This window comes from Pristis pectinata, chromosome 1, assembly GCF_009764475.1.
Source record: "Pristis pectinata isolate sPriPec2 chromosome 1, sPriPec2.1.pri, whole genome shotgun sequence".
NCBI classification, from domain to species: Eukaryota; Metazoa; Chordata; class Chondrichthyes; order Rhinopristiformes; family Pristidae; genus Pristis; species Pristis pectinata.
The window spans coordinates 84,065,767-84,092,610 of record NC_067405.1 but is presented as its reverse complement, the minus strand read 5'-3'; the positions used below and the strand labels follow the sequence as shown (position 1 = coordinate 84,092,610).

Here is a 26,844-nt window from a genome sequence, read left to right as displayed (position 1 = left end):
GTGAGAGATTGTTTCCCTTTTCTGGGGAAAATTAGAGCTGGAGGTCACGGTCTTGGGATCAGCTATTTGGTATCGAAATGGGGAGACATTTCTTCATCAGACAGCTGTGAATCTGGAATCCTCCACCTGAAGGGACTGAGGATGTTCACTCATCGAATACATTCAAGGCAAGGATCAATAGATTTTTGGACTCTAAAGGAATTGAGTGGGAGTGAGAAGGTGAACTGGAGGTTGAGTATCAGCAATCTTATTGAATGGTACAGCAGGATCAAGAAGCCACAACTCACTTTTGCTCTTGCTTCTTATGGTTTTATATCAGTCATTCTTCACTCTTTCCCAGGTTTAGATTCACCTCTGGAACCATACACATGGCCGGCTCCAGCCAAAATGAAGCTTTTCTTTAAGTGCAGACCAATTTTAAATGTACTTGGGCACGAGCTATTTTCTACTCAAGCATGCAGCTGTTGAACAACAAACAAAGTGCTGCCTGCATCAAGACATTTTGCACATAGCATAAAATTGATCTATTGCTTGCATTCAACTCAACTGTTGGCGGTTGAGCACACATTGCAATAACCCTGCATATGCTTTCAGGAATTAACCAATTTAACTCCCTTTGATTTTTCATTCAAGTACCGTAAGCACAGATTTCTGTTCATTGATTCTGTGATTGTCAGTTTAATCCTTCTTATGGTGGAAAATATCACCAATGACAACACAAGGTAAGTTTAATTTTATCAGAACTGCTGTACTATCCAAGTCATTATAATTAGACAAATACAAAATGACAACTTCCTAAGTACTGTATAGAGCAGGAAATAAACCTACATGTCCTCAGTTTTGTTTGCATCCCATGCCCTTTTCCATTCTCCTTTGGAGTTCTTGTGACGTGCCAACCTTTCCTGATCAATCTGTTCTCGCTCTTTCTTCCAGCGGATGTACTCTGCTCTCTCCCGCCCTGTCATCAACATGGTCATATCCACAGTGCCTTTCTGAGTTGGAATCCCACCCTCCTGAAGCAAACAAAAAAAGTACCATATTAAAAGAACAACATTTTAAGTAAAGTTAGACTGCATAAGTAGTCAAGGTTATATGTCTGCTTATCAGTTTCAACCATCTGTATTGGACAATTAACACTAATTATTTGGCACCATCATATGAGCCAATTACAAAGGAATGGATTTTAACATTCTAAGCTGTCAGCTAGCTTGGCAGCTGCAGTATCTGCTTGAAAGAGGTTTGATGGCTGTCCAGAATTCTTTTACATTTATACATAGAATGTGGGTATCACTTTTATTGCCCAGCCATTTTTGATCATGTAAACTGCCAGTTCCCTTGTGGTGAGGAAGGGAATTTCCCAGATGATCATGAGGAAGATTTTACATGGGGGACTGGGCAACTTCCATCCTTGTCAGTGCCAAGGTCTGTATCAGGTAATGCATAGTTTCATTCTTATTATGGTTTGCTGTAGCACCTCTGACTAATTTGAGTGGATTTCTAGGCCATTCCAGAAGGCAGTCAAGGAACAAATACTTCATTGTGGGTCTGGAATCACTGCATCAGATTCACCATTACTGATACCAATTATATAATATTGGATTATTTAATTGCATTTATATTTCCCAGCAGTTCTGGTGAGATTTTAATCCATTCTTCTGAATCAGAAGTCCAGATCTCCAGACTATTTGGTCAATACCATAATCACCGTGCTATTGCTCATTCCGCGTAGTCCAAACAACACATTAGATGACGCTACTCTACAATTGTTCCAATTGCTTAGCTGATTAAGGAGATGGAGTTGAAGTTCAAATCCAGATAGATACTGAGTAAATGATCTATACCCTTCAGTAACGATGAAGATTCCAGCATACCATCTCCTATAACATTCACTGGCCTCACAAAGACATTGAAAATGACACAGGTGAAGAACATTTTATTTGCTTGCAGGAGGTGGATTTTATATAAAAGCAAGTGGGTCTGGAGACACAGATAGTCCAGGATAGGCAAAGGTGGTAGATTTCCAACCCTGAAGGAAGCTAGTGACTTACTTAAAGTTTATTGAAATCTTTAGCTGCTTGGAAGCTTTTTTCAAATACACTGATAGAAGAATCTAAGAGATGACTGATCAATTGTTGAATTATGGGACAAGCAGAACAGATGACCTAAAGACCACTATTAAGAATTCAGCACATAGCATATTCCAGATTCCAGTGTCAACATTAATAAATCATCCTGCTCCAACATCAGGTTGTTTTTATCTGCAAGGAGACTGAAATGTGCATATGTTGATGAAAAAATGGAATCAGTGATAGAGATCGAGTTAAAAAGTAACCTTAAGTGCTATACCGCAATGGCTAATTATAAAATAATATTTACTTGGGGCTGGCGAATACCAGAAAAATACAAATGGCACTAGATTTGCATGCGACCAAGTGTGTAGCTAGCAACGGTCAGACCTATTAACTACTTGGGGTGCTGGAACAGAATTCCACAGAGTAATTCTCAAAAGAGAACAGCTGGGAGCACTGGGTATAGTATAGGCTATGGAACCAGACAGAATCCTGGCTGTGGTACTGATGACTTGAACTCCAGAACCAAGCTGTTCCAGGACAGTTATAACATTGGCATCTACCCAACAAAATGGAAAATTCTACAGCTATGAACTATTCGTGAAAAGTAGAACAAATCTAAATCAGCTAATCACACCCAAATCAAGATACTCTCAATCATCTGCAAAGTGACAGGGAGTGTGGCAAGGTGACAGATTTTGGTGCGGCCATTGTGAGAGTGGGCCAGTACAAGAGTGGGGAACTGAGACTTTGGTGAAGAGGCACACATGAGTAGCAGGTAAGATCAGGGAAGGTTTTTATTTTCCTATTAATCCATGACCTTTGACTCAGTATAGACAAAATGGCAGCCAGGGCAGTGGAATGCTCCTCCTGCAAGATGTGGGAAGTCAGGGAACCTCACAGTCTCCACAATGATCACATCTGTGGGAAATGCACCCAGCTGCAGTTCCAGACAGACTGGGTTAAGGAACTGGTGGTGCAGCTGGATGTACTCAGGATCATCTGGGAGGCTGAGGATATCACGAGGAGAGTTTTACTGAGGTGGTCAGATCTCAGGTGCAGGCTACAGCTAGGTGGATGACCACCAGGAAGAGCAAGAGGAGTAGGCAATTAGTGCAGGGTTCCCCTGTGGCGATTCCCCTCACTAACAGGTATACCTCTTTGGATACTGTTTGGGGAGTGGGGGCGAGAGGAGAATGACCTTTCAGAGGCCAGCAGCAGTAGCTGGGTCAGTGGCACCGTGCCCAGCTGTGAGGTAAGAAGGGTGACATCACGCAGCGTGGTAGTGATAGGGGACTCAATAGTAAGGGGCAGAGACGGGCGTTTCTATAGCCACAAACGACACTCCAGGATGGCGTGTTGCTTCCCTGGTGCCAGGGCCAAGGATGTCTCGCAGCGGGTACAGGACATTCTGAGAGGGGAGGGTGAGCAGCTAGAGGTAGTGGTCCATATAGGTACCAATGACATAGGGATGAGGTCCTGCAAAGTGTTTTTAGGGAGCTAGGTAGAAAGTCAAAAAGCAGGACTTCCAGGGTCGTAATCTCAGCATTACTACCCATGCCACGTGCTAGTGAGGTGAGAAATAGATACACAGTGCAGTTCAATATGTGGCTAAGGAGCAGGTGCAGGAAGGAGGGTTTCAGATTTATGGATCATTGGGCTCTCTTCCGGGGCAGGTGGGACCTGCACAAACAAGATGGTTTGGATCGGAACTGGAGGGGAACCAATATCCTCGCTGGGAGGTTTGCTGGTGCTACTCAGGAGGGTTCAAACTGGAGTGGCAGGGGGATGGGAACCACAGCAGCAGGGCAACAGGTGGTAGGGTTGAGGGCAAGAAAGATGGTCTGACAAGTAAGGTTGAAAGGAAGGACAACAAGGGACAGGCGAATAAACATGGTGGGACTGATGGGCTGAACCGTGTTTATTTCAATGCTTGGAGTATGAAGGTTAAGGAGGATGAACGTGGAGCCTGGATCAGTACACGGAATTATGATGTGGTTGCCATTACAGTGACCTGGATGCGTGAGGGACAGGACTGGCAGCTCAACGTTCCTGGGTTTCGTTGTTTTAGATGTGATAGAGAGGTGTTAAAGGAGATGGGGGGGGGGGTGGTAAAAGAGATAGAGGGGAGTTAAAAGAGATAGAGGGGTTGAACTACTCATAAGGGAGAATGTCACAGCAGTACTCAGAGGGGACACACTGGAGGGCTCATCTACAGAGGCAATTGGGTGGAGCTCAGAAACGAGAAAGATCCAATTACGTTGATGGGATGATACTATGGGCCCCCCCAATAGCCACCAAGAGGTGGAGGAACAGATATGTAGACAGATTATGGAAAGGCACCGAAACAATATGGTTGTTATAGTGGGGGTTTTCAACTTCCCCAGTATTGATTGGAACTTCCTTAATGCAAGAGGCTTACATGGGCAGGATGTCTTCGGTACATCCAAGAGGGGTTCTTGAAACAATATGGAGAATTGGAATATTATTGTCACTTGTACCAAGGTACAGTGAAAAACTTGTCTTGCATACCATTCATATAGATTAATTCATTACACAGTGCATTGAGGGTACAAGGTAAACCAAATCAGAACAGAGAATCAGAGATGCTGGAATCTGGATGAAAAATCAACAAGATGCTGGAGGAATTCAGCACGCCAGGCAGCATCTGTTGAGAAAAGCAGACAGTCAACATTTCAGGTCAGGACCCTTCTTGAAGACTGAAGATAGGAAAAGGGGAAGCCCGATACATAGGAGGGAAAAGCAGAGTAGTGATAGGTGGACAAAAGAGGGGAGGCAGGGTGGGCACAAGGTGGTGATAGGTAGATGCAGGTGAGAGATAGTGATGGGCAGGTGGGGCGGGGGGGCGGGAGAGCAGATCCACCAGGGGATGTGTCAAAGGTATGGAGGCAGGGGGGAAGGGAGGGGAGGAGAGGAAAAGGAGAGAGAGAGAGGGAGAGAAAAAATGGCGAGGGGAAGAGAGAGGCTAGGAAAGGGAAGAAAAGAAGAGGCAAGGTGGGTTGGGGGGGGGGGAAGCGGGTTGGTTTACTTAAAGTGGAAGAATTCAGTGTTCATTCTGTTAGGCTGTAAGGTCCCAAGACAGAGAATGACGTGTTGTTCCTCCAGTTTGCTTTTGGACTTCTCCTGGCAGTGGAAGAGGCTGAGGACTGACACATCAGAGATGGAGTTGAAATGACTGGCAACTGAGAGATGCAGATCGCGGTTATGGACGGGGCGCAGGTGTTCTATGAAACAGTCACCTAGTCTGCGTTTGGTCTCGCCAACGTAGAGGAGGCCACACTTGGAGCTCGGAATGCAGTAGATGATATTAGGGGAGGTGCAGGTAAACCTCTGCCTCACCTGAAAGGACTGTTTGGGTCTCTGGATGGAGGTGATGGAGGTGGTGTAGGGGCAGGTGTTACACCTATGGCAGGGGCAGCGAAAAGTCCCTGGGAGGGAGAAGTGAACTAGGGAGTCGCAGAGGGTCCTCCCTGTTCTCACATTTCATCCCACCAGCCTACATATCCAACACATCATTCTCTGCCACTTCCGCCATCTCCAACTGGATCCTACCACCAAGCACATCTTTCCCTCCCTGCCCCTTTCAGCCTTTCGTAGGGACCACTCTCTCCGTGACTCCCTAGTTCACTCCTCCCTCCTCACCTATCCCGCTCCCAGCCCCGGGGACTTTCCACTGCCCCCACCATAGGTGTAACACCTGCCCCTACACCACCTCCATCCAGGGACCCAAACAGTCCTTTCAGGTGAGGCAGAGATTTACCTGCACCTCCCCTAATATCATCTACTGCATTCGGTGCTCCAACTGTGGCCTCCTCTACATTGGCGAGACCAAACGCAGACTAGGTGACCGTTTTGTAGAACATCTACGCTCCGTCTGTAACCGCGATCTGCATCTCCCAGTTGCTAGTCACTTCAACTCCCCCTCCATCTCTGATATGTCAGTCCTCGGCCTCCTCCACTGCTGGGAGAAGTCCAAATGCAAACTGGTGGAACACCACCTCATTTTCCGTCTTGGGACCTTAAAGCCTAACAGGAGGAACATCGAATTCTCCCACTTTAAGTAATCCCTACACCAGCACACCAACCCCGCCCCCCCCCCCCCCCCCCAACCACCACCACCACCACCACCAACTCCCCAGGGCCTGATGGCATACATCGCAGAATATTGAAAGAAACAAGTAAGGAGATTTTTGTGTCCTCACTAGCAACAGGCGAGATCCCAGAGGACTGTAGGGTAGCAAATGTTGTGCCTTTGTTCAAGAAGGGAAATAGGGATAATCCAAGTAATTACAGGCCAATGAGCCTCATGTCAGTGGTAGGGAAACTATTGGAGAGGATACTGGGGGATAGGATTTATGCACGTTTGGAAAGGCATGGCCTGCTTAGGGACAATCAGCATGGCTTTGTGTGGGCAGGTGATGCCTTACAAACTTGACTGAGTTTTCTGCAGAGGTGACAAAGGTGCTTGATGAGGGTAAGTCAATGGATGTTATCTATGTGGACTTTAGTAAGGCATTTGATAAGGTCCCTCATGGTACGTTGATTCAGAAGATAAAGATGCATGGGATTCAGGGTGAATTGCAAGTTTGGATGCAGAACTGGCTTGCCCATAGATGACAGAGTAGGGGTGGAAGGCCATTATTCTGGCTGGAGATTCATGAACAGTGGTGTTCTGCAAAGATTGAATCTGGGACCTCTGCTGTTTGTGATGTATATCAATGATTTGGGTAAAAATGTAGATGGGTGGATTAGCAAATTTGCAGATGACACCAAGATTGGCGGAGTTGTGGACAGTGTAAAGACTATCAAAGAATACTGATAAATTTGGGTTGTTCTCCCTTGAGTGTCAGAGGCTGAGGGGGGACCTGATAGAGGTTTTTAAAATTATGAGAGGCATAGATAGGGTAGGCAGTCAGAATCTTTTCCCCCCAGAGTAGAAATGTCAAATACCCGAGGACATGCTTTAAAGATTAGAGGGGGGAAGTTTAAAGGTGATGTGCGGGGCAAGTTTTTTTTTAATGCGTTGTGGTAGGTGCTTGGAATAGGTTACCAGGGGTAGTAGTGGAAGCAGGCAGTTTGGTTTATTTTAAGGAGGTTTTTCGATAGACACATGAATATGAAGGGTATGGAGGGATATGGATGATACACAGGAAGAGGACATTTAGTATAAATTAGCATCAAGATCGGCACAACATCATGGGCCGAATGGCCTGTCCAGTGCTGTACTGTTCTATGTTCTGTGTTACTGTAACATATTCACCAAAGCCCATTTTGGGTTTCATCAGGACCACATGGCTACAGACCTGATCACCAGCCTGGATCCAAACATGTTCTAGCCCAAGTCAGGTCTAGTGCCTTCTTTTAAAATTGAGAGGCACATGAAGCCAAATGATATAATACAGGCCTGCTCAAAAGGAAACATATTTCAGAAATGCTGAGACACTGAATCTGAGAAAATGTAACATTTAAAGTGTCAAAATCTTTTACATACTGAGCTAGAGCTTCATTCAAACAACTCCAAAATGGTTGCGAGTTGTTCAAAATTAGCTTAGCTCACAGTAGAGCAATTTTGCACATTTTTCCAGATCCACAAGTGTCTGTTTGGGAATTTGTCTTCTCATTCTTTGCCAATACTTTCATTCTTTCAGCATTAAACTTCCCTAAACAATGTCAACAGTAGTGGAACACAAAATTCGTCTGCAGAGAGATTTTCAAACAAACTGGTCCGTAAAACAACTATACTTATCTTGCCACAGAGCAACAAGCATCAACTTATCCCATTTCCCCTGAATGGTGCTTTTTAAAGAGCCAGTATTCAAACTGCCTCTCTATCCTAACTGTGATCTCTGACATTAAATGCAACCTCGCAAATGTGCCTTCACTGCTTCACTCACAGGGGTAAGTCACAGCCACTCTCGGTTTCTTAGCCTCACACCATGCCAGACTGCTGTTGATCTGTGCCACATCTCATGATCTTCTGCTCATTGCTGTATCAGGGAGGACACCCAAACTCCATACTGAAGGAGAGGAGACTTCATCAGTTTTTCCCTCAGGCCACTGGAGTTGGCCATATGGGCACAGACATTTTCCTGCACTGCAGTCTTTCCCATTGTGAAAGCATCTGAGACTGGACTCCTGTTACTGAAAACTCCTTGAAAACATCTTGCCTGGCTGGAACTGTGATGGGTTTCCAAGATCTCCTTGCACAGAGAAAATTTCCCCTGTGGGAATTGTTCTTCACCAGCCCATGCCTCCCTGGGAGCACTTTCCCACACCCCATCAGATCATTGCAGCATTCATTCACTCAGTTGATGGATGCCTGCTGCTGACCTTGAAGGAAATTCTCCAAAAATATCCAGTATCTTCCCCTTTTCCAATGACAAGTACTGTCATGGTGTCAATTCAAGTGGACCTCTAGCATCCAATAGCTGAGCAGCCAATATGTTTGATGACAGCACTACTGAAGGTCACTGAGGTTGCTTAATGCACATAAACTATATGCAAATATCCTTTTACACAGCACAATCTTTCTGTAGAAATTGCCCTGTTTTTGCTGAGGGAGCTGTGTGTGTTTCCTCTGCTCTTCAAAACAAAAATAATTACTGAATAAATTGACTTTTTTTAACCAAGTGGTATATGTCCCATTCCACCACAAATAAACTCCCAAGGCAATGGTGGCAGTAAATGTGTAGGGAGATAAAAGGCCTATTACCTATGTTTTGGCAATGCAAATTGGGAAAGAATGTTGGGTAGAACATCATAAGAATAGCTTGACCCATACGAACCAGCAGAATACAAGAGGCACTGCCTCAAGAAGGCAACATCCATCAAAGATCCCCACCATTGGGGTCATGCCATCTTCTCGCAGCTACCATTGGGCAGGAGGTACAGAAGCCTGGAGTCCCACACCACCAGGTTCAAGAACAGCTACTTCCCTTCAACCATTTGGTTCTTGAACTAACCAACTTGCACAACTCTAATCACTACAGTTTAGCAACACTATGACCATTTTGATCATATTACACTAAAATGGACTTGGTATTTTTTTTGTTCTAATTGTGTTCTTTCTCATAAAATCTGTGCATAATTTGTTTAATTTATGTTTTTCTTGTGAATGCTGCTTATATGATGCAATGTGCCTGTGATGCTGCAAGTAAGTTTTTCATTGCGCCTGTGCATATGTGTACTTGTGCATATGACAGTAAACTTGACTTTGACTTTGAATGGATAGGCATCAGTTTAAGGATTCACTCAATGATAATTAATGTTGCACTTCCTCAAAGCTTGTACTTGGACATCACTCTGGGTTTTAAGCACTAACATTCTGCAGTAAATCTTAATCCAATTAACAAGATTTACTGCAGCATTTCAAGGTAGCAGCTCACCATCATCTTCTCAAGGGCAATTAGGAATGGGCAGTAAGTACTAGTGTATGTCAGCAATGACATCCTGTAAATGAATAAACAACATAAATCACTGAAGATGCTGGAAAGGTGAAACAGAAACAGAGAATGCTGTTAAAACTCAGCACATCAGACAGTATTTATGGACAGAGAAACAGTTAACATTTCAGGTTCATAACTTTTCATAAGGAAACAAATCAAAAAATGTTTAAAACTGCTGAGAAAGGGAGAAGGAAGAGGAGGAGCAAACAAAAAAGATTTATGACAAGGTGGGAGACAGTGGAGATTAATGACAAAAGAAATAAACAGTGCAGGTGAGAGGACAAGTCAGTCTGATGTAAATGGAGGGAGGTGGGGGGGGCGGGGCAGAATGATTCCTTGATGTCACCAGAGGTAAATATACTCTTTGAATGTGGGAAAGCTAAAATGCTGGAAATACTAATTAACTATAAAAATTTGAGCTCAATGTTGAGTTTGGAAGGCTGTAAAATGCTGAGTTCTCCAGACTGTTGCTAGTTTCCAAAAGGTAGAATAATAGACAACACTATTCACATTTCACTTACTTCAATGTCCCAATATCCCAATGCCTAATGACAACAAATGTGCCTTGTCAAAGCTAAAGAAAATATGTGATTAGGAGCAACCCTACTGTTGTCCAGTGGCTCAACCACAACAGAAGGACAACCAAAGAATCACCCCAAGGTCCTAATAATCACCTACAAGTTATGAAAAGGAACAAAAGGATTCTATAATATTTTTTGTTTCAAGACAATGTGTGCATTAATAAGAACACAGACATCATACTACTGGATTTACACTGAAATAAATACTACAATGTAATTATCATCTTAGTACTATTTTTCTTCTTTGAATGGACAGAAGAACAGCATGAGGTTTCCATCTGGTTACTGGAGTAATATGCCACAAGCAGGAAGTAATTATTAGTCTTGTGACATGCTGTCCCACTAACTGCAAACCCAAGAGCAGTAGTTTTCATTCTTTTGTAGGCTACTGTCTCTCCTGTTCATTCACCCAAGTCACGGATCCTTCTGTTGTGTGCAATGGTACTGGTTGAGTGCTGATAGCCCCTTCAGTAATGTAACAATTCACAAATTGTTAGAAAACAAGCAAGCAGTCCAAAACCCTTCTTTTTTCATTACCTTTCAACTGAATCTAACTGATTTTTCAGAAAGCACATATGGATTTAAAACCAGAATGTTACAGTGAAAAATCAGGTAAAATGACTAGTATAGTTTTTCTCTATGGTACTTATAGTTTCACTCTCAATGCTGTTTAATATTCTTCTCTTAAACTAGGTGTCCTTCATTAAGTTTCACCACAGCAGCAGAACTGGAATTGGAATTCAAAAGCTTATTTTGACATGGTTTTTTCAACCATGTACCTAAATTCCACACTGGTTTGAATTTGACACAAATCAAAAAAACTCAATTCTACAATTTTAGTCACTGTATGAAAATTGATAGAAATCCTACACTATCCATAATAATGTTCTGAACTTTTGCAGAATATGCAACAATGTTCATGTACTTATTCACAGAAAAGAAATAAAATGAAAACCAACTGCTATGATTTCCAAAGCAATGAATGTCTTAACATTTTTAATTTTTGTGGAAGCTTCAGTTAGCAACATTAAAATAACAACTTACATTTCTCATTATTTACAACTCCTGCTGGTTGTGCATACATCTGGAAAGGGCCTTGTTACTGCATGCAAATTAGGATCTTATGACCAAGGAACTGAAGAAATTTTAAAAGCAGTTCTACTCAAAGAGGTGAAAAAAAAAGTCCCAATAGGTAAATGAAGAATTATTTCTATGGATGGAGTAGCAGAAATAGTCCTCTATAACAGAATAGCAAAGGCTGCTGTTGTTCTGCCTGATTTAACTGCCTGCTAGCCAGGCCAGCCTTAGTCTCCTGACACTGCATCTGCCCAGGGATGTAAAGCTGCAGCTGTGTAGTATGAGGATCCAACTGAGAAATGTCTCTGGTCTGTCAGCAGAGGGAACAATCCTAACATCTAGACTCAGTCAGCTTCACAAGATTTCTCCTCAGCTGCACTGGCACATCCTCTGTGGACAAGCTTGATCAGCTGGTTCACAAGCTGCTAAATAACTGAATAGCACAATAGCTCTCCGTTTTGACAATCACAGAATGATTAGCAAGATTGTGTTATTGATTTCAGAGGCACTTATATCTAAATCAAGCCATCGGCACATTGGGGTTCCAGAACAATGTCATTAATTTTCTGTACATCAGACTACCGAAAGTTTTGCTGTACACTTTATCCGGTAAGCCATAAGCAATAACTCCATGCTTTACAATTTCATGGTACACATCACCCATTACAGTAAAATGTGGAAATAGAGTTCCATGAAAGATCTTACAAATCACTGGGGGTTAGCCCCTGAAAACAGCCACAAGGAGTGTGATGCACTACTAACCCAAACCCATTAAGTGTAATGCAATCTGCTCACTATGATTGCTGGGTACAGCCAGGATTCCCCATTCACATCTCAGCAGCCAATTCTCAGTAAGGAAGAAATTGATGAAATTCACAGCCTTTAGCAATCTGAGGAAAAAACTGTTTGAAGACCTCAAAGCTGGCACAAAACTCATGATCTAGGGGGCAGCAGTGATCCCCATCCTCTTGTATGCTCCTGAGATACAGTTCCCATCTCAAAGCACTGGAGAGGTACCACCAATGTTGTCCAAATCTCTTGGCAAGATAAGCAAATAAATATACATCATCCTCTCCCCAGCAAACATTCTTAGAATTCAGGTCCCTCATTACATTCAATCAGCTCTGATGAGCAGGCATGTTGCTTGCATGTCTGACACCAGACTCCCGAAAAAAGACCCTTGGCTCCATCAAAGCATGACGAGAACAGGGAAAACTCTTCAGGGAACATTGTCAGTGACTTGTCCAGATCCATGACTGATCACAATAGACACGGAGCACAATGGCACTGAGAACCTTGAATTTCTTTATCAGGAGCATGCAGAAGCCCAGCATAAATGAATGAAGGAGCGCACCACCTCCCATACTACCCACCCTCTTGTGCCACTAAATAGCACCTGCCACATCTGCAGCAAAGTATGTGGGTCCACACTGTCTTCACCAGCCATCTCAGATGCCAAAAACTTGCAAGACCAAAACTAGACCAGACCCAGATGGACAGTCTGAGGAGAAGACTGGGTGTACATCAGCAGAGAACACATTGATAAGTAGCACTTGAAGCTGCACTTCACTTCTTAAAAGGTATCCTGCTTCTCTTGAAGTGCATTGTAGCTGGGATACTGGGATTTGCTCTACAGGCGATTCCAGTCTGGCAAAGAGTGAAGAATGGCCAACTATGGGAGGGTGTGGCCACCCAGGGACTTGAATGTTGATATCCAGGCCTTGGTTGAAGGGATGCAATAGAGGAGAGATGTCCTATTAAGCCAGGAAGAGAGAAGAACTTGCTTAAATTGCAGTGTCAAGAAATGATCACAGTGGTCAATGCCAAAAGAATAGTTATAAGAACAGTGTACGTTCACTTGTCTACATCAATGGTGCTGAGGTCGAGAGGGTTGAGAGCTTCAAGTTCCTGGGTGTGAACATCACCAACAGCTTGTCTGGTCAAATCACATAGATGCACAGCCAAGAAAGCTCACCAGCACCTCTACTTCCTCAGGAGGCTAAAGAAATTTGGTTTGTCCCCTTTGACTCTTACCAACTTTTATCGATGCACCATAGAAAGCATCCTATCTGGATGTATCACGGCTTGGTACAGCAACTGCTCTGCCCAGGACCGCAAGAAACTACAGAGAGGTTGTGGACACAGCCCAGTGCATCACGGACACTAGCCTCCCATCCTGGACTCTGTCTTTATCTCTCGTTGTCTTGGTGTAGCAGCCAGCATAATCAAAGACCCCACCCACCCGGGACATTCTCTCTTCTCTCCTCTTCCATCGGGTAGAAGATACAGGTGCCTGAGGGCACATACCACCAGACTTAAGGACAGCTTCTACCCCACTGTGATAAGACTATTGAACAGTTCCCTTATACAATGAGATGGACTATGACCTCACGATTCTACCTTGTTGTGACCTTGCACCTTATTGCACTGAACTTTCTCTGTAGCTGTGACAATTTACTCTGTACTGTTATTGTTTTTACCTGTACTACATCAATGCACTCTGTACTAACTCAATGTAACTGTACTGTGTAATGAATTGACCTGTACGATCGGTTTGTAAGACAAGCTTTTCACGGTACAAGTGACAATAATAAACCAATACCAATACCAGATATAGTTCTGGAAATTCATGATCAGAGAATGTACTTTGCAACACTCTATCCAACCAACTCCATCGCCACCTTCTATCACCAATCATTTATCTCACAGCCAACCCTCATATACCAGTCTCTTTGAAATAGGAACTCATGGTTAACATCCATATGTTTCAGCTCAGCTTTCTACACTCAGTGTAAGTCAGACTCATAACTCACAGGTTACACATACTGCTGTCATTTACTATGCATGATACTTCATCCAAACAAATTGCTAAACAACTAATGACAAGTTCTCCTACAGGAGTAGGTGACACACAACCAGAGGAAGCAGGGGTTATCTGATGTCAAAATCGAGTTTATTGTCCTATGCACAAGTACATGTATGTACAGGTGCAATAAAAAACTTACTTGCAGCAGCATCACAGGCACATAGCATCAGATAAGCAGCATTCACAAGAAAAACAAATTAAACAAATTATACACAATTTTACAAGAAAGGACACAATCAAAACGAAACAAGAAGTCAAGGTCCATTGAAGTGCAAAGCGGTCATAGTGTGACTATACCGAGGTAGTGATTAGGGTTTGGCAGGCTGAAGGGAAGTAGCTGTTCTTGAACCTAGTGGTGTGGGACTTCAGGTTCCTGTACCTCCTGCCCAATGGTAGCTGCGAGAAGATGGCATGGCCCGAATGGTGGGGATCTTTGATGATAGATGTTGCCTTCTTGAGGCAGCTCCTCATGTAAATACTACCAATGGTGGGGAAGGATGTGCCCATGATGTATTGTAAAAGGAAACACATGCCTGTTTGTTCCAATCCTGATGGAGGAACGATGCTGGTTATCTTAAGAGAGGCCATTGCTGAGGCAAAGACACTGCAGGAGAAATGCCTTTTTCTGATAATGCACTAATGCTCATTCTCAGATCTCGCTTCTTGTTTCATGATTAATTCCAACTGTTAATGAGGTTAGGCCAGTATCTGTGGCAAAGGAAAACAGAGTTAATACTTCAGGTCGAAGACCCTCTGTCAGAAATGGGAAAGAGAAAACAAGTTAGTTTTAAGTTGCAGAAGGTGGGGGAGGTTTGAAAGGTCAAAAGGGAGGGTGAGACCAGGTTGCCATGGGATAAGATGTGAAGAAGTACCTGGTTGATGGATGAATGAGAGCAGTTAGAGAGAGAAAATGCCAAAAGAATGTAAAAACTGAAATGTTGAGCTGCAGGTACTGCTAAGCAGGTCAGGTTATGCTTATGGAGAGAGAAAACTGAACCAATATTTAAGACAGATGAGCACAAGAACAGAGGAATAGGAATAAGGTATCTGGCCCAAGCCTTCCCTGCCATTCAATTGGATCATGCCTGATCTGCCACCAGCCTCAACTCATCTTCTGTGCCTAACCCTTGAATGCCTCAATCTTTCAAAACTTATCTACCTACTCTTTAAATAGCCCAAATGACCCAGCCTTCACAATGCTCTGGGCTTGAGAATTCTAGAGATTCACCAAGCTCTGCAAGAAGAAATTCATATGCACCTCATTTTTAAATGACCCACCCTAATCTTGTAACTGTGTCCCCTTGTTTGAGACTCTCCCAGTGGTGGAAACATCTCAAACATCTCAAAACTGTGTGCAGTACTCCAGGTGCAGCTTTACCAATGCCCCACACAATTGTAACAACACTCCTCCATTTTTAAACTCCAACCCCTTTGCAATATGCTACTTGCCTTCTTAACCATCTGCTACACCTACATGCTAACTTTATGCTTCATGCACAAAAGCACTTCGGTGAAGCCAACACAAAAGCTTTGTGGGAAAGGGCTACAGTCTAAGGTCCTGCTGCCAGTAGACATTGAGTGGCTAAGCTCTGTGTAGGTCTCTCCAGCACTTGAAGTTTGTATCAGCTAAGTGGGCCAGATGAGTGGCATTGGTGCCTCATACATAGCATGTGCTAACACTAATGTAGAAGTCTAATAACAATACGGAATGGTCTGAACAACATTATGAATGTAAAGAAGGCCACACACTGTCTTTTGTATTCTTATATATATATTTTATGTATTAACTGAGTGGTGACTCACCCCAATATATCACAGGTACATCCCTCCCCACCATCGTTAGTAACTACAGAAGGCACTGCCTCAAGGCGGCAGCATCCATCATCAAAGATCCCCACCATCTGGGCCATGCCATCTTCTCGCAGCTACCATTGGGGAGGAGGTACAGAAGCTTGAAGTCCCACACCACCGGGTTCAATAACAGCAACTTTCCTTCAACCATTCAGTTCTTGAACCAACCTGCACAACCCTAATCACTACAGTTTAGCAAAGCTATGACCACTTTGATAAATGTGCACTAAAATGGACTGTTTTTTTTAAATTCTAATTGTGTTCTTTCTTGTAAAAACTGTATATAATTATGTTTTTCTTGAGAATGCTGCTTATCTGATGTTATGTGCCTGTGATGCTGCTGCAAGTAATTTTTTCATTGCATCTGTGCATACATTTACTTGTGCACATAACAATAAACTAGACTTTGACTTTGGAACAAAAAAACTGCAGAAGAGCACTAAGCTCTCTTTGTACTCTACCCATTTGCAGTTTCTGTCCAGTTGGATAATACTCTGCATTTTATTTTCCAAATGACCAGCAGCAGAATTGGCTAGTGCTGATACAAACAGCGAAAAAGTTACCTGAAGCTATTAAACCCCATATCAAGCCCAGAAGACTGCAACGTGCCCATGTGGAAAATGCTGTTCCTCAAGCCTTTGTGGGGCCTCATTATAACAGTGCAGGAGGCCACAGTCAGACAGGTCAGATGGGAGTGGGATGGAGATTTGAAGTGGCTGGCAACATCCCTGAGGACTAAACACAAATGCTCCACAAGGTGGTCATCCCAATCCACATTGTGAACATTGAATGCAGGACACTAGGTTGGAAGAAGTGTAACTAAATCACTGGAAGGACAGTTTGGTTCCCTGGAGGGTGGGAAGAGGTACTAGGACAGGTTTTGTATCTCTTGTGGTTGCATGGGAAAGTGGTGGGAGGAGAGTGGTTGGTAGAGACAGAAGAGCAGACGAGGGAATCATGAGGGAAGAGTCCCTTCAGAATGTTGAAAGGGGAGACAGGTCTGGTGATGGAATTACACTAAAGGTGCCAGAAATTGCAAAAGATGATCCACTGAAGGTGGAGGCTAGTAGGCAGAAAGCAAGGGCCAGGGGTACTCCATCCTTGCTCTGTCCAGGAGAGTGGCTGAGAGTAGAGGTGTGGGAGGTGTGGTCAAGGGCTCTGTAACTGTGCTACAGTGGAAACCACAGTTCAGAAAGAAGATATCTCAGGGGTACCTGTATAGAAAGTCTCATGATTGGAGCAGATACGACAGAGATGAAGTTACTTACAGGAGGCAGGATGGGAGGAAGTACAGTCAAGATAACTGTGGGAGTCTGTGGGTGTGTAATGGATGTTTGTTGCTAGCCTATCTGGTGAGATGGTGACAGAGAGAGATCCAGAAAGGAAATAACCACAATTGGAGCATGTGAAAGTGATAGCAGGGTAGAAATTGGCAGCAAAAGTAGTGTACTTTGAGTTCTTTATAATTGAAAGAGTGTGAGAGGTTAGACCAGCGGTTGCAAGAGGCGTACAACTTCTGTGATAACCTCTTTGATGAATCCAAGAATGCCTCTCTCAATTGCCTACAAGTCCATAGTATATTAATTCACCCATGACAGCAGATGACTGGCTTGTGCAGAAACCTTGAAATCATCAATAAAGTGCTTCAGTATCCGTCGTGCCTACTAATATATGGCCCTGAAACTTTACAAACTATTGAAGGCACCTGGAACTCAACAGAACTATACAAAATATCAGAAGAAATAAATTAGCAAAGTATCTGCAAGTAATTAATGAACCCTATGACTAGCGCTGGAGAGTGCTGTTTGTTTAGTATTCATTGTTCAGGACCTGGATATCACCGGATAAGGCCAGCATTTATTGCCTATCCTGAACTGATCTTGTGAGGGTGGTGGTGAGCTGCCTTGAATCCCTGCACTCCTTCTGATGAAAGTGCTCCCAGTGTTGCTGGGGAGTCCAGTATTTGGACCCAGTGATGTTAAAGAAATTGCAATATACTTCAAGTCAGAATGGTGTGCAACTTGCAGAAGCATCTGCAGCTGGTGGTGTTTCATTGCATCTGTTTCATTAATCTATCCTGGTGGTTGAGCTCACAGTTTGGAATCTGCCTGCACAGCAGCCTGGGCAAACAAATGCAGAGCATTTTGTTAATGGTACACACTGCAGCCAATGAGTGCCAATGGTGGAGGGAAAGAAAGCTTAGCATTATGTCTGGTGCAATCAAGTGGATTACTTTGAACCTGCTGGATATTTCATCTCACCTGACTTGCACCTTGAAGGTGATGCGAAGTCTTTAGCGTGTCAGTCACCACAGAACACTCAGCCTCTGACCTGCTCCTGTAGCCACAATATTTTTGTAGCTTCAATTTGCTTCACATCACATTCTGTGCAAGGTTAAGAAAGGTCATAGGTTGAAACACAGAGCTCCAAACTGTGGCGATCTGCCCGTCTGCATCCTGCATTTGGTGTTCAGGAACTAACTCATTTACAAATATATGCCCAGCACACTTCCAGTTAGAAATATACCAAAGACAATATTTTGGATTCTTACGTATCCTCACTGCAACCAAAACATGGGCATCACTAAGGCCAATTTTCTCAAGCTGTACAAACTATGTTATTCCATTAATGGTTATTCATGAATTCAAACACTCACAAAATTCAAGAGGCCTTCCTTTCCTCCCAACAGGAACTGCCCTCCTGACATTTATCTCATCCACTTGTATTGCAATATTTCTCCCTGAAAAACTTGGTGCTCTCTCCCTCTCCCATGTATATTCTCCTTCATGGTGAACATAATGTCTGTGGTTGCTAGCTGACTGGTATTTTTTGCCTTCAGGGTGCCCTTCTAGGATTGCTGCAGGGCAAACTAAGACAGGTGAATAAAATTCACAATGTACCATCAGGAAACATCCTGCTCATTGCTTATTGAGGTCCCTGGTGCCAAAACTACACTAACACTGTATACACTTGTTGCGAACCACCATTGTGATTTTGTTTTACTGTGGCAGATTCAGACCGGAGGGTACACAAAACAACCTTTTAATGCATCAAACATTTAGCAAATGAATTTCAATGCATATGCTTCTAATTCTAAATCAAATGAACTTACATTCTCTGTATGATAAATCCTGGCCTCTAGTTTTCAGCAGAATTATTTCCCAACTGTGTGGCACCACTGATACTGCACAAATCCAAAACTAGCCAGCAACACAACCATAACCCTGCAGAAACCAGACTGGATAATAATGTGCTGCTAAGAAATTTCTTTGTTTAAATAGATGAAAGAACATATGCTATATTCACCTGTTTGAACGCTATTTTAAAAATTATTGTTCATAGTTTATTCCCACTTCAGCAGATTTCAGACTTATCCACACTGAAATGTAGTTAACGTACTAGAGACATGAAACAAATTTTTAACAAGAACATTCACTCTCAGACAAATACCATCATCTTGGGAATGGAACATTTTTTTAGTGGTTGCAATTTTGCAGTGGCTAGCTTACCACCGTGCAATCTGAGTTCTGGGGCATTGACCTACAGACACAAGCTTGAATCCCAGCATGGCTGCTGGGGAATGAAGTAATTAAATAAATCTGGAAATTTTACTCAAACCAAGGCTCAGTAACATTAACCATGGAAGTACTAGATTGTTGCAAAAACCCATCAGGCTCACTATTGACCTTCAGGGAAAGAAACCTGCCATGTTTACCCAGTCTGGCCTATATGTAACTTAGAACTTTATGTAATGTAGAAGCTTGACTTTTAACGGCCTCCTCAGTTAAAGGAAAATCAAAGATAATAAGTGCTGTCATTGTCAGCAAGATCCTGTGAATGAATACATTAAAAAAATCTATTTCCAAGAAGCTACAGGTCAATCAATACAAATAATTCCCAAGAAATTTCAGCATGTTGCATAAAACATTTATGCCACGCCTCGCAGAATGATGGCAAGATTTCTATTGGTGACACTCTTGCTTTAAATCTTTCAGTTTACAAATTTAAGAATAAAATTGCTGTGATTTATGTACAAACTAGTTTGCATTTATTTATTAGTCTGAGTTGAGAGTCTGTGTTCCATAACAGTTGAAATATTGTTTACTGAATATTCAACAAAGCATCTGAACGGTTGGGGAATTTTATCAGTTACTGGTTCTGAAGGAAGAAACTTCATGAGTGCCTCAACCTATGGGTAAAAATTTGCACTACAGGAGAATATTCTCTTCGGTAGAACCATTTGCCCATTGTGCAGCACCACAAATCCAAAACTAGTATGCATAACAAATATAAAAGATGGAAAGACAAAAGATATAAAGAAAAATTAAAGGGAACAAGCTGTATAGGAAGGTAAGTATGTCAATCCAAGAGTAAAATACTGCAGATTTTGTAAATCTGAAATCAGGTCAAACTGAAACATTAACCCCATTTCTCTCTCCAATGCTGCAAGCTGACCTGTTTTATTTCAGAGTGTATCAGTGTAACAACGTGTTATATCTGGGAGTTTACATCTATGGTTTCCTGTTTGAAAAGTTCCTGATATCAAAAATTTTAAATTATGCTCGTTTCTCAGAAGAAATTGGGAGAACAAGACCAATAATATGCCCAGATCCAATAAAATTTATCTTTAAAATTTGTGAAAATATGGCAATGAACAATTCTAGAAATTCTCCAGATCCCTACATGGTAGTAATTTCTCCAATTCAATAGTTCAAATTCTCATTAAAGAAAAATGTCATGCATCCTGCATAACAATCAACAATTTTTTTTTGAAGAACATTGAGACAACTTTACCTTTGAAATCACCAGATACATAGCTACAAAACACATTACACAGCTTTTTTGTGCATTGGCTTTAACTTACCTGCCACCCTTTCTCACAGCGCTTCTTTTCAATACCAGATTTTACCATCTCAAAGTCAGAGCCGCCCCAGTTCCGAACATTACGTCGACTTCCCACTTTTTTATCCCCCTCAGGCAAAGGACCTGTACGCCGACGATCATCCAGGAAATTTCTAAATGGATTCTTGTCAACTTTTCCTTCCTTATAAAAGAAGAGGTAAAGTAGTTCTTAATATTTCCTATCCCTATTATGTTATTTTGCCAAATTATGAGCATATTAAATAACAAATACCATCACGTGCAAACTTTCAGATCACGCAAAGCTTCAAAATTCATTATTTCTTTTGGCAGAGGAAGTCTGTTACTTTCAGCACCACAAACATCTCACCTCTGAAATTCAGCTCTTTGGTCCAATGCTGCGATGAGGTCTGTAGCCCAGACACCATGGAAAACCCAAACTGGGTAGCGGTAAGCAGATTATTAGTGAGTAAATGCCAAATGATGGCACTGTCATTGGCACCCTCCATCAATTTGCTGATGACTGACAGTAGATGAATTGCACAGTAATTAGTCAGATTGGCTTTGTCCTGCTTTTTAAAAACAGGATTCACCTGGGAGTCTTTCCACATTGTTGGGTAGACACCGGTGTTGTAACTGCACTTGAACAGCTTGGCTAGAGGTGCAGCTAGTTCTGGAGAGCAGATTTTCAGTATCACAGCTGGGACATTGTCTGGCTCCGTAAATTTTTAATGTATTAGCTGCTCTCAGTCATTTCTTGGTATCCTATGGAGTGATTCAAATTGACTGGACTGGTTCTGTGATGGTGGGGAAGTCAGGAGGAAGCCAAGATGGATCACCTATTCAGCCACTACTGGCCAAACACAGTTGCTGATGCTTCAAGCTCACCTCTAGCACTTACAGGCCAAGTCCCCATGTCATTCTTGAAGTCCCTTCCTTCAGTAAGCTATTTAACTGTTCCCCACTGTTCACAATTAGGTGTGCTAGGAGTGCAAGAACTTCAGTCTGACCCACTGCTTGAGCAATTGCTTAGCTCCATCAATGGCAATGTGGTTTAGCATGTAGGTATTCTTGTGCTGCAGCTTTACTAGGCTCCTCATATTTGGATATGCCAGATCCTGCTCTTGGCACGTCCTTCAGAACTCCCTATTACATAATAGTACAAGAGCAAGAGCAGATTACTCGGCCCCACAAGTCTGCCCTGCCATTCAGTATGACTATGGCTGATCTGCTCAAGCCCTCATCAAATCCATGCCAATCTCCATTGCCCTCAATTTCCTAGGAGCAGGATTGTACCAGGTCAAGCCTCTGGCTTGATAGTAGTGGTAGAGTGAGGGATATGCCTGGATACAAGCTTACAGATTGTGGAGATATACATTTCTGTTGCTGGTGGTTGTCCACAGAGCTTCACGGAAGCCCAATTCTGAGATCCCAGATCTGTTCTGAGTCTGATCATTTAGCATTATAAAGTCCCACCTTGACTACAAGTGTGCAGTGCTCACTTCCACCGATGCAATCACGGTCAGATACATCTGCCACAGATAGACTGATGAGGACAAGTCCAAGTAGGTTTATCCATCAAGTTACTTTGCTCACCACCTACCTCAGATGGTGTCTGGCACCTATGTCCTCCAAGACACAGCCAGTTCAGTCAGTACTGATGATACTGATGGATATTGAAATTCCCCACCCAGCGGGCAGATGAGACTAGCTTGCTGGACAACACAGTCAGAACGGACGAGTTGGGCCAAAGGGCCTGTTTCCATGATGTATGACTCTATCACTCTATGACTGTGTCCTCATTAATTTCCCAGTTTCTTCTAAGTGTTGTTCAACATGAAGAAACACAGATGAGCTGGAGGCCAATAGGCAGTATTAGGTGGAGGTTTCCTTGCCCATGTTTGACCTGATGCCATAATATTTCAAGGGGTTTGGAGTTGACACTGACAACTCCAAGGACTGCTCCTTCCCACCTGTATACCGCTGTACTACCATCTCCGCTGGGTATCCCCTGCCAGATATTGTGAGGGAGGAGTCTGGCACATGATTTAAGTCTGACTCTGTGAGTACATCCACGTCAGGCTGCTGCTTGACAAGCCAATGAACAGCTCTCCTAATTTAGATACCCAAATGTTTGTCAGAACGACTTTGCAAGATCGATCGGGTTGAGAGTGACTTTGCTGTCTCCAAATTCAATGCCAGTCAATGACAGGTATCTGTCTGGTTTTATTCATTCTCTATTTGATCCTTATGATAATGCTGTAACTGGGTGGCTTGTTAAGCTATTTCTGGGAGTCATTTGAGAGTCAACAACATAGAGTGGGTCTGGAGTCGCACACAGGCCGGGTAAAGATGGAAGATCTCTTCTCATATTAGTAAACCTGATGGATTTTCTACAACGATCCAGTAGCTTTTGAGGTCATTACTAGGACTAGTTGTTATTATTTCAATTTACAGGTTATTAACTGAATTTAAATTCTACACCAGCCATGGTGGGATTTGAACTCGGGTTTCTGGATTGTTAGCCCAGACTTCACGATTACTAGTCTAGTAACTTAACTGCTGCACCATTGCTGCTTCGCCATTACTCAATGAGGACCATTCCCACCCATTTGGTCTACTATTGCCAGAGTGTTCTCACGACCATCCTCTTCCAGCTAGGTCCTTTTTAAATTGATTTTCTTAGGTTTTGCAATACCATACTACCAACTCATTGCCAATGTCTTCACAGCCCTCAGTGGTCACCAGGACCCAAACTCCAAACCTAATCACCTTTTTGCATAAACATTTACTAGACTGATTCCAGTAATGAGGGACTTCAATTATGTGGATAGACTAAGGAAAAGTAGTGGTTGTTTTCCTTGGACCAGGGGATGTTTAGAGAAGATCTGATAGAGGTATGTAAAAGTTTAGATAGAGCAGATAGAGCAAAACTGTTCCTGCTAGCAGAGGGGTCAAGAACCAAAATGAAGGTGATTGGCCAAAAAACCAAAAGCAATGCAGTGGCACAGCTGGGACAGCATAGTGGCGCAGACAATAGGGCTGCTGTCTCATACTTCAGTAACCCAGGTTCAATCCTGACTTCTGCTACTGTATTTGTGGAGTTTGCATATTTTCCCTGCAAGCTCATGGGTTTCCTCCAGGTGCTCCAGTTTCCTCCCATTAATTGGCCACTGTAAGTAGCTTTTAGTGTGGAGGTGAGCGGGAGAATCTGGGGGAGTTCATGGGAACGTGGTGAGAATAAGATGGGTTAGAGTATGATTAGTGTAAAAATGGGTGCTTGATGGTCAGCACAAACTCAGTATAATTCTATGCCATGAAGAAAACATGTTTACACAGCAAGTGGTTATCATCTGGAATGTACTGCTGGGTTGCAGGTGAAGTTGGTAAGTCAACGCAGATATTCAACTGTGGCTCTTGGAGGGGAGCTGAATAAATATCCGAAAGGAAATAATCTTCAGGGCAATGGAAGAGAATAGCAGGACCAGATGCACAGATCCTGGATTCAACCAACACAAATGGCTTCCTTTCATGTTGTGACCTTTCTGTGATTCTGTGAACCCTGATTGCCTTTTCACTGACCTCAATCATTTCTTCCAACCACAACTCTGTCCTGTAACCCCCACCCCAGCCCCACTCTTACTGCTAGCCCTGTCTCCCCTGCCACCACTGACTCAGCCCAAATCCCTATCCCCACCACGATCTGCTTTCCATACACCAATCCTTGCCTACCACCTCTCTCCAGTGACCCACACTCCAACTGTCTCCATCCTCTGGCTTTGCAAAGGGCAAGAGCCATCAGTTCATTGTCTTCCCTCGCAGTTGAACATTCCTTAAGGCAAAGACAAAGGACTAGAAATACTTTTCCTACTTTTCCTATGGGATTGTAATAAAGACAATGGTAAGGAAATTCAATTCTGGACTCAGTGAGGGCTGTGGGTAGAATTGAGCATCAGGAGATGAAGCATGGATGGGGTTGGAATGCAATAAGAGAGAGGAAGAGATTGATGCAGACACGCAATTGGTTTGGGTCTGATAAGTGGAGAGGGCAGCCTAGGGAAAAGGGACACAGAAATGTCAGCTCATTACATGGGGAAGGGCCATAGGACATTTAAAGCAGAGAGGTTGGGAACAAATTTCAAGGGCAGTGCTTAGAGGAGGATGTTTTGATTCTGGAACAGATGGACTGGGTAGACCGGTCACATATCTTGGAAGCTGATGTCAACTATCCATTTGAAGCTTGCTTCATTTTGAATAGCCTGTGCTTTTCCAAGATATGTGTCATATGCTACTTCTCATCACGGTGCATCTCTAATGGCTCAAGCATGTCCTGTAACATTCACAGCAAGGATCTGGTTTGAATGTGTGCTACTGCTTTAATGCACTCACGAAGGAGCTGAATGAATTTACCAATCAGGTTTCAGATAGAGTGTACTCAGGTGGTGCACAGAAAGCACTAAACAGAATTTTTTAGCCCTTAATACATGAAAAACTATCTAAAAAACACCTGTAAACAATGGTACAACCAGCTGTAACTATTTATAGCAATCATAGCTCAGAGGCTGCATATCAAGCTGTGAGAAAACAAATAAACTGGAAGAAAAAATAGGTTCAAATTTAAACCCATTGAGTCATAATGATTCAGTAGGTAAATCCAGCAAAGGACACATGGTCTGTGCTTTCTTTCTGGGCTTGTGAACCGGTTGTATAATTTCCAGTGATTTCTGTAACTGAGGTCCTTCTGTCCTCTACCACCTAGGCTCATAGCTTCCAAGTAATGGGGGACCTCTCCAATTCTTCCTATCTAAGTTTATTGGCATTGAGCCTCATCTGCCAGATTTCTCATCATGTTACTGTACCAATGAATGGATGCAAGCTGATGCTTGACCAAGTCAGCAGGACCTCAGCAAGGCCTGGAAGGGTTACCATTTACTGATGCAGCACTAACTAGTTGCAAGTGCATAGCTTCAAAGGAGAAATTGAATAGGGTACAAGGAGAAATTGGATAGAAATTTTTCTTACAAGAATATACATTTCTCTTACATTGTAAAATAATTACCGTGTGATTAAAGGATGTTTAACTAAACTGTCAACATCCAAGGGAGAAGAGCAATATAGCACAACTCAATAAAAGCAGGTACAGATCAAAAGCTCAAAAAAGTAGCAGGTTCATTTCTTGAAGATAGAACTTTAATAAATATAAACTGAGGCATTGGGAAGTAGTAGTTGAAAGGATTTACTAAAATAAATCAGAATGAAAAGTTTGTACCTATCAGGAAACATAGGTTTCATTGAATACATGACACAGAAGGGGATCTTTCGGCCCAACCAGTCAATGCCGACATCTATATTCCACATGGGTCACCTCCAGTCTTTTTTCATCTAAATCTATCAAAGTACCATTTTATCCCCCTCTTCCACACACTCCCTCACACACTTACTTCTCTCCATTCCAGATGCCTGGCCCAATAAAAGGGAGAGAGATGGAACCGAGTGGCAGCAGCATGAGGGGGAACAAGTAAGGGGAAGTGTGCAAAGAGAAAGGTGCACGTAAAAGCCTGGTCAGCAATCAATAGACAGCAGAAAAATAGGTGGATGTTGATGACTGATTGTGGAAGCCTTGGGGAGTTAGCTCACCTCGCTGGTTAGGGGCAGTTGCTAGGCCAGTGGGACCTGCTGCAGATGGAGTATTGGGGTCTAATCTCCTCCAACCCAGATGCAAAGGAGTGAAGTAGTTCCATCCTCTGAGCCTACTCAATATCTGGGCCTGCTCAATACCTGGTCCTCACTGAAGAATGACGGCTGATTACAAAGAAAGGACAGCAGATGGTTCTCAACAAGAGCCACGAGGCAACACCATTATTTCCAGACATACAATGTTTTTAAATATAAGGCATGTTCATGTAATTTGGACTCCTCCTCCCTCTTCAACACTGCCCTCCATGAAACAAATGTCTGCTGACTTTCAAAATTACTGTAATTACTATTCTGAAATGTTTTAACCTCATCTGCAATTCAGCCAGAAATGTTAGAAGTTCATCTTGCAATTTACAAAGAGCCTTAAACCTAGATAC

At 42.9% G+C, this 26,844-nt stretch overlaps 1 protein-coding gene across 6 annotated transcripts in view; it reads right to left on the bottom strand.

Annotated features, from left to right (window-relative positions):
- The window catches only part of LOC127571910 (coiled-coil domain-containing protein 9-like), a 275,215-nt gene that overhangs the window by 110,836 nt on the left and 137,535 nt on the right, over positions 1–26,844 (bottom strand). For 5 of the 6 annotated variants that reach the window (XR_007956525.1, XM_052018669.1, XM_052018676.1 and 2 more), the window contains 2 exons: positions 20,775–20,954; positions 829–1,013 (listed from right to left, as the gene is read on the bottom strand). Coding sequence is in view for 5 of the 6 variants with exons in the window: in XM_052018669.1 (XP_051874629.1) it covers positions 829–1,013; positions 20,775–20,954 (365 nt within the window). In the remaining variant the exon portion in view is untranslated. The remainder of the gene's footprint in view (positions 1–828; positions 1,014–20,774; positions 20,955–26,844) is intronic. The other variant, XM_052018695.1, reaches the window with a different exon arrangement.